The following is an 8,254-nucleotide window of genomic DNA, read 5'->3' as shown; positions in this document are numbered from 1 at the left end:
TATTATCCCCCATTCTCCTTTGATTTCCTTTAAATATGTGTGTGTGTGTGTGTGTGTGTGTGTGTGTGTGTGTGTGTGTGTGTGTGCGTGCGTGCGTGCGTGCGTGCGTGCGTGCGTGCGTGCGTGCGTGCGTGCGTGTGTGCGTGCGTGCGTGCGTGCGTGTGTGTGTCAGTTCTTTGCTGGGTAGCGTACCATGCGAGGTTTGGGTCTGTGATGTTTGCTTGACACCTTGACGGTTCTGAGGGATACAAGGTGCTGGTCAGAGGTAGTGCACTAGGGTATAGGGTGCCATTCAGGACTGGATAAGTACACGGCGAGGCCAAACGATACGAAGGGTAACTGGTCTTATAGCCAGTCTCCTTGGGATGGCAAGGACAGATCAGCTGAAGGTAGGGAGGGTATTGGAAAGCATGTCCCCCACCCATCAGGCAGATACTACCTCCAACTGTGTTGATGAGCTCCCTGTTATTGAAATAGTATTGAAATGAGTATTGACATTTAAATGAGTATTGACATAAATGACTGTCATCATTGTTTTATCCTGCTATTTGTTACAGTGATTTAATTGGTCAAAGCAGGAAACCTCAGAAGCAAAATACCATCATGGGCTGAACCAAGGGGACAGTTATACCCCAACAAAGCATTACTCAGCTATGGGCTGAACCAAGGGGACAGTTATACCCCAACAAAGCATTACTCAGCTATGGGCTGAACCAAGGGGACAGTTATACCCCAACAAAGCATTACTCAGCTATGGACTGAACCAAGGGGACAGTTATACCCCTACAAAGCATTACTCAGCTACTTGCAAATATGATAATATTGGGTTTTATGCATCAATGATGGGAATATTGGAGACTTGAGCAACACAACCCACCACACCACATCTGGTCACCAGAATGACATTTCAATGTCTGACTCGTCAGAGCGCTGAACAACAGCGCCCTCTTCTGGTCCGTTTAGGGAACGACATCGTCGTGGCATTCCGAGTGTTTATATCGTCATGGATGAGCAAGAAGTAGTCATTGGCGAAAATAAAGCTCTCCGGTCTCTAAATTCTGATGTCCAAACCCACGTTAATTTTATTAACAGGTCGACACGAAGCGCCCGAGCATGGTGGTTGGATTTTTCCGGACATCCAGTTTCATATGGCGATATACGACCGAGCGGGTTATTACATATGGACACATTTCTGAGTGAGTCCCTCCCTCATGCAACACAGCCTTCTGTCTTTCCGTTATTTTGTCTTTCTTGTGTTACTCAAATTCTTTATTAAGTTTAACACGTAATGTAATTCAGCTATATGCCTTTCCCAAATGTCGAATTGAATGCGTTATAGCCTATAGCCTAAAAACTATTTCGCATGACATGTAATTTCCCTCAATCTCATTCCACTCTCCGCAGCGCATCCGTGGGTTTTCAGAGCCTCTCGAAATGGGCCGAAACTTGTAGCTGATCAGCAGGACGTTTATATGCCAGCAGCTGCCACCGAATATGAAGAGGACGGTAGACCCAAGTTTCTGAATGTGGTCATAACTGCCCCAGGTGCGTCCCTCTCTGTGTGCTTCCCGTCAACCGCCCAGATTCACAAAACCTTCTTAAGAAGACATTTCATCTTAACTGCCATTTTTCCCTTAACTATATATATAAGAAGAAAGTTAAGCAAAGTTGCTATTCCTCAAAAAGGTTATTGAAAATGTTCTTGCGCCATTTATAATGTTTCTCCTTAAGCAAAAAGTTAAAAAGAAATTAGATTCTTGAAAATAAAGTACTTGGAAATGTTCTTAATTCCAAGATCGCTAAACCCTTGTCTTAAACTCAGGGCAGTGAGAGAAAAAGCAATTGAAAACAATTGAACATGTTTAATTCACTCACAAACTTCATCTGAAAGTTTCAGTATTGATTATTTTAAACCCAAGAACATGTTTTAGAACAGTAATCTTAGTAAGAAATATGCTAACATGATTGCCATTGCTAGCTAGATAGCTAGCTAAATCGGTTGACTAGCAACAGACATCTTAAGAAGATAGTTAAGAAATCCATAAGAAGATATTTTAGAAGTTATCAAGAAAATCATTAAATCTTAAGATATTGTTGAGGAATTGCACTTACAAACTATCTTATGAACCTCTTTATTTTCTTCTTAAGATGCTTCTTAAGTTTTTGCATAAGAAGTGTTTTGTGAATCTGGGACCAGCTCTGTCCAGGAGTGTTGACAGATCTGGGACCAGCTCTGTCCAGGAGTGTTGACAGATTTAGAACCAACTCTGTCCAGGAGTGTTGACAGATCTAGGACCAACTCTGTCCAGTACTGTTGACAGATTTGGGAACCTGCTCTGTCCAGGAGTGTTGACAGATCTGGGACCAACTCTGTCCAGGAGTGTTGACAGATATGGAACCACCTCTGTTCAGGAGTGTTGACAGATTTGGGACCAACTCTGTCCAGGAGTGTTGACAGATATGGCTCCAGCTCTGTCCAGGAGTGTTGACAGACACAGGACCAACTCTGTCCAGGAGTGATGTAAAAACACACGTCAAGTGTCAAAGACATAATTGTTTCTCTCTGTGTTCCAGTGTACTCTCTCCAGGAGTTGTGTCTGATGCTAATCCGTAAACTGGTAGAAGAGGAGGACTACGGCCGACTGGACATCCCTGAGTCACTGAAGACAGACCTCAGACAACGGCCTGACTTACTGAAGGAGCTGGGGCTCATCAACCGTCTCAGAATAGGAGTGTTGATTTAGGATCAGTTGTGTCATTTAGAACATAATGAATCAGATGACATGGACAGGGGGGGACCTGATCCTAGATCAACACTCCATCTCTGAGAAGCATTATGCATACAGGCCCTGAATCATGGACTTTCTGTTTGACCAAATGTATCCTTTCTTTTCCCCTCCTCCGGACTCTTTGGTGTCTCTAGAACAGTGGTACTCAGAGTCGGGGGAACTGCAGTGGGGTCGCCAATTAAGAGTACATATTATTGTATGAGACAAAAAAAAATAACGTTTTTGAGAAAGATAATACAAAAATATATATGTTTATTGAATAAATGTATTTCATTTTGATAAGAGATTAAAATGCAATGAATTTAAGGTTATTTGTTGATGTAAACATTTTAATGTATCGATCGTGTCATTAGATTTTGGGGTGGGGTCGCAATACATTCTGGAGGAAAAAATGGGGTCCCCACAGAAACAGTTTGAATACCACTGGCTTAGAGCATTTGAATGGAACTTATCCCTGCCCTGAACTCATTGGTGACTCAAGAATGTGTTCACAAGATATGTAAGCTTAGAGTATTTTAATGAAACTTGTCCCTACCCTGAACTCGTTGGTGACTCTAAGGATGAAGAGTATGTGAGCACAGTGCTTTATGTTGTTTCCTAGCCTGGTCCCAGATCTATTTGTGCTGTCTTACCAACTCCTATGGTCATTGACACTCCTGTGATCATTGACACTCCTGTGATCATTGACACTCCTATGGTCATTGATACTCTTATGGTCATTGACACTCCTGTGATCATTGACACTCCTGTGGTCATTGACACTCCTGTGATCATTGACACTCCTATGGTCATTGACACTCCTGTGATCATTGACACTCCTATGGTCATTGACACTCCTGTGATCATTGACACTCCTATGGTCATTGACACTCCTATGGTCAATGACACTCCTATGGTCATTGACACTCCTGTGATCATTGACACTCCTGTGATCATTGCCACTCCTGTGGTAAAGACAAGATCTGAGATCAGGTTAGCCTTCCCCTTCCTCAAAAGACTCAAGAGTATAGAATGTATGAACAACATATTTAGGCTTAGAGCATTTGAATGGAACTTGTGACCAAACATTATCACAGAGCAACACAGTGGGCCTGCTCCTACTTATCAGCCAAGCCTTGTTTCTACAGTATAATACAGGGCCTTGCAGAAGTATTCAGACCCCTTGGATTTATTCACCTTTTATTGTGTTACAAAGTGGGATTCAAATGGATTGAATCTTTTTTTTTGTCAACAGTCTACACAAAATACTCTGTAATGTCGAAGTGGAATTACTTTTATTTAGATTAATACACATTTTATAACAGAAATATAGTCATCGCATAAGTATTCAGCTCCCTGAGTCAATACATGTTAGAATCACCTTTGGCATCGATTACAGCTGTGAGTCTTTCTGGGTAAGTCTCTAAGAGCTTTCCACACCTGGATTGGACAACATTAGCCCATTATTCTTTTTTATAATTCTTCAAGCTCTGTCAAGATGTTGGGGATCATGGCTTGATAGCAATTTTCTAAACATGCCATGGATTTTCAAGCAGATTTAAGTCAAAACTGTTGGCCGCTCAGGAACATTCACTGTCTTCTTGGTAAGCAACTCCAGTGTAGATTTGGCCTTGTGTTTTAGGTTATTGTCCTGCTGAAAGGTGAATTCCTCTCCCAGTGTCTGGTGGAAAGCAGACTGAAGCAGGTTTTCCGCTAGGATTTAGCCTGTGCTTAGCTCCATCCCCGTTTTTTAAAATCCTGAATCCCCAGTATTTGCCCATACCCAGACAGTACCATGATGCAGCCCACCACCACACTTAAAACGAAGGAGGCAGTTGTCAACCTCTATTATTTCACACAGAGTGAGTCCATGTAACGTATTATGTGAATTGTTAAGCCAAAATGTACTCCTGAACTAATTTAGGCTTGCCTAAACAAAGGATCTGAATACTTATGCAATGACTATATTTTAATTATGAATTGATCTTTTAAAAAATATGATTTTTCTTCCACTTTGACATTACAGAGTATTCTGTGTTGATTGTTGACAAAAAATGAAAAATCAATTTTAATCCCACTTTATAACACAATAAATTGTGAAGAGATCCAAGGGGTCTGAATACTTTTGCAAGGCACTGTAGGTGTGTTCACCTGGTCTAGTGGTATAACTGGTTCTGGATAGGGGAGTGCTCACCTGGTCTAGTGGTATAACTAGTTCTGTATAGGTGAGTGTTCACCTGGTCTGGTGGTATAACTGGTTCTGTGTAGGTGAGTGTTCACCTGGTCTAGTGGTATAACTGGTTCTGTATAGGGGAGTGTTCACCTGGTCTAGTGGTATAACTGGTTCTGTATAGGGGAGTGTTCACCTGGTCTGGTGGTATAACTGGTTCTGTATAGGGGAGTGTTCACCTGGTCTAGTGGTATAACTGGTTCTGTATAGGTGAGTGTTCACCTGGTCTACTGGTTCTGTATAGGTGAGTGTTCACCTGGTCTAGTGGTATAACTGGTTCTGTATAGGTGAGTGTTCACCTGGTCTAGTGGTATAACTGGTTCTGTATAGGTGAGTGTTCACCTGGTCTGGTGGTCTACTGGTTCTGTGTAGGTGAGTGTTCACCTGGTCTAGTGGTATAACTGGTTCTGTATAGGTGAGTGTTGTCTAGTGGTATAACTGGTTCTGTATAGGTGAGCGCTCACCTGGTCTACTAGTTCTGTATAGGTGAGTGTTCACCTGGTCTACTGGTTCTGTATAGGTGAGTGTTCACCTGGTCTACTGGTTCTGTATAGGTGAGTGTTCACCTGGTCTACTGGTTCTGTGTAGGTGAGTGTTCACCTGGTCTAGTGGTATAACTGGTTCTGTATAGGGGAGTGTTCACCTGGTCTAGTGGTATAACTGGTTCTGTATAGGTGAGTGTTCACCTGGTCTAGTGGTATAACTGGTTCTGTATAGGGGAGTGTTCACCTGGTCTAGTGGTATAACTGGTTCTGTATAGGGGAGTGTTCACCTGGTCTGGTGGTATAACTGGTTCTGTATAGGGGAGTGTTCACCTGGTCTAGTGGTATAACTGGTTCTGTATAGGGGAGTGTTCACCTGGTCTAGTGGTATAACTGGTTCTGTATAGGGGAGTGTTCACCTGGTCTGGTGGTCTACTGGTTCTGTATAGGGGAGTGTTCACCTGGTCTAGTGGTATAACTGGTTCTGTATAGGGGAGTGTTCACCTGGTCTAGTGGTATAACTGGTTCTGTATAGGGGAGTGTTCACCTGGTCTAGTGGTATAACTGGTTCTGTATAGGGGAGTGTTCACCTGGTCTAGTGGTATAACTGGTTCTGTATAGGGGAGTGTTCACCTGGTCTAGTGGTATAACTGGTTCTGTATAGGTGAGTGTTCACCTGGTCTAGTGGTATAACTGGTTCTGTATAGGTGAGTGTTCACCTGGTCTAGTGGTATAACTGGTTCTGTATAGGGGAGTGTTCACCTGGTCTAGTGGTATAACTGGTTCTGTATAGGGGAGTGTTCACCTGGTCTGGTGGTATAATTGGTTCTGTATAGGGGAGTGTTCACCTGGTCTAGTGGTATAACTGGTTCTGTATAGGGGAGTGTTCACCTGGTCTAGTGGTATAACTGGTTCTGTATAGGGGGGTGTTCACCTGGTCTGGTGGTCTACTGGTTCTGTGTAGGTGAGTGTTCACCTGGTCTAGTGGTATAACTGGTTCTGTATAGGTGAGTGTTGTCTAGTGGTATAACTGGTTCTGTATAGGTGAGTTTTCACCTGGTCTACTGGTTCTGTATAGGTGAGCGCTCACCTGGTCTACTAGTTCTGTATAGGTGAGTTTTCACCTGGTCTACTGGTTCTGTATAGGTGAGTGTTCACCTGGTCAACTGGTTCTGTATAGGTGAGTGTTCACCTGGTCTACTGGTTCTGTATAGGTGAGTGTTCACCTGGTCTACTGGTTCTGTGTAGGTGAGTGTTCACCTGGTCTAGTGGTATAACTGGTTCTGTATAGGGGAGTGTTCACCTGGTCTAGTGGTATAACTGGTTCTGTATAGGGGAGTGTTCACCTGGTCTAGTGGTATAACTGGTTCTGTATAGGGGAGTGTTCACCTGGTCTGGTGGTATAACTGGTTCTGTATAGGGGAGTGTTCACCTGGTCTAGTGGTATAACTGGTTCTGTATAGGGGAGTGTTCACCTGGTCTAGTGGTATAACTGGTTCTGTATAGGGGAGTGTTCACCTGGTCTGGTGGTATAACTGGTTCTGTATTGGGGAGTGTTCACCTAGTCTAGTGGTATAACTGGTTCTGTATAGGGGAGTGTTCACCTGGTCTAGTGGTATAACTGGTTCTGTATAGGGGAGTGTTCACCTGGTCTAGTGGTATAACTGGTTCTGTATAGGGGAGTGTTCACCTGGTCTAGTGGTATAACTGGTTCTGTATAGGGGAGTGTTCACCTGGTCTAGTGTATAACTGGTTCTGTATAGGGGAGTGTTCACCTGGTCTAGTGGTATAACTGGTTCTGTATAGGTGAGTGTTCACCTGGTCTAGTGGTATAACTGGTTCTGTATAGGGGAGTGTTGTCTAGTGGTATAACTGGTTCTGTATAGGGGGGTGTTCACCTGGTCTAGTGGTATAACTGGTTCTGTATAGGGGAGTGTTCACCTGGTCTGGTGGTATAACTGGTTCTGTATAGGGGAGTGTTCACCTGGTCTGGTGGTATAACTGGTTCTGTATAGGGGAGTGTTCACCTGGTCTAGTGGTATAACTGGTTCTGTATAGGGGAGTGTTCACCTGGTCTGGTGGTATAACTGGTTCTGTATAGGGGAGTGTTCACCTGGTCTGGTGGTCTACTGGTTCTGTGTAGGTGAGTGTTCACCTGGTCTAGTGGTATAACTGGTTCTGTATAGGTGAGTGTTGTCTAGTGGTATAACTGGTTCTGTATAGGTGAGCGCTCACCTGGTCTACTGGTTCTGTATAGGTGAGCGCTCACCTGGTCTACTAGTTCTGTATAGGTGAGTGTTCACCTGGTCTACTGGTTCTGTATAGGTGAGTGTTCACCTGGTCCACTGGTTCTGTGTAGGTGAGTGTTTACCTGGTCTAGTGGTATAACTGGTTCTGTATAGGTGAGCGCTCACCTGGTCTACTAGTTCTGTATAGGTGAGTTTTCACCTGGTCTACTGGTTCTGTATAGGTGAGTGTTCACCTGGTCTACTGGTTCTGTATAGGTGAGTGTTCACCTGGTCTACTGGTTCTGTATAGGTGAGTGTTCACCTGGTCAACTGGTTCTGTGTAGGTGAGTGTTCACCTGGTCTAGTGGTATAACTGGTTCTGTATAGGGGAGTGTTCACCTAGTCTGGTGGTATAACTGGTTCTGTATAGGGGAGTGTTCGCCTGGTCTAGTGGTATAACTGGTTCTGTATAGGGGAGTGTTCACCTGGTCTAGTGGTATAACTGGTTCTGTATAGGGGAGTGTTCACCTGGTCTAGTGGTATAAC

At 43.7% G+C, this 8,254-nt stretch overlaps 1 protein-coding gene across 1 annotated transcript; it reads left to right on the top strand.

The window, feature by feature from the left end:
• Positions 1–964: 964 nt before the first annotated feature.
• Positions 965–3,175, top strand: LOC311117530 (von Hippel-Lindau disease tumor suppressor-like). Its single transcript, XM_084192450.1, has 3 exons — positions 965–1,196; positions 1,405–1,545; positions 2,575–3,175. The coding sequence occupies exons 1-3, from the start codon at positions 1,004–1,006 to the stop codon at positions 2,742–2,744; spliced, it is 504 nt and encodes a 167-aa protein (XP_084048576.1). The 5' UTR covers positions 965–1,003; the 3' UTR covers positions 2,745–3,175.
• The last annotated feature ends 5,079 nt before the right edge of the window (positions 3,176–8,254 follow it).

The sequence above is a fragment of the Coregonus lavaretus genome (assembly GCF_964263955.1).
Source record: "Coregonus lavaretus genome assembly, contig: HAP1_SCAFFOLD_175, whole genome shotgun sequence".
Classification (NCBI taxonomy): domain Eukaryota; kingdom Metazoa; phylum Chordata; class Actinopteri; order Salmoniformes; family Salmonidae; genus Coregonus; species Coregonus lavaretus.
The sequence above is the reverse complement of the archived record's forward strand: the minus strand, read 5'-3'. Positions and strand labels throughout refer to the sequence as shown.

What these genes read in the sequence shown, in the direction of transcription:
- LOC311117530 (XM_084192450.1), top strand. Translation starts at nt 1,004, where the DNA reads ATGGATGAGCAAGAAGTAGTCATTGGCGAAAATAAAGCTCTCCGGTCT. An exon ending in ACATATGGACACATTTCTGA is followed by an intron (nt 1,197 to 1,404) that starts GTGAGTCCCTCC and finishes CACTCTCCGCAG; the next exon opens with CGCATCCGTGGGTTTTCAGA. An exon ending in TGTGGTCATAACTGCCCCAG is followed by an intron (nt 1,546 to 2,574) that starts GTGCGTCCCTCT and finishes TCTGTGTTCCAG; the next exon opens with TGTACTCTCTCCAGGAGTTG.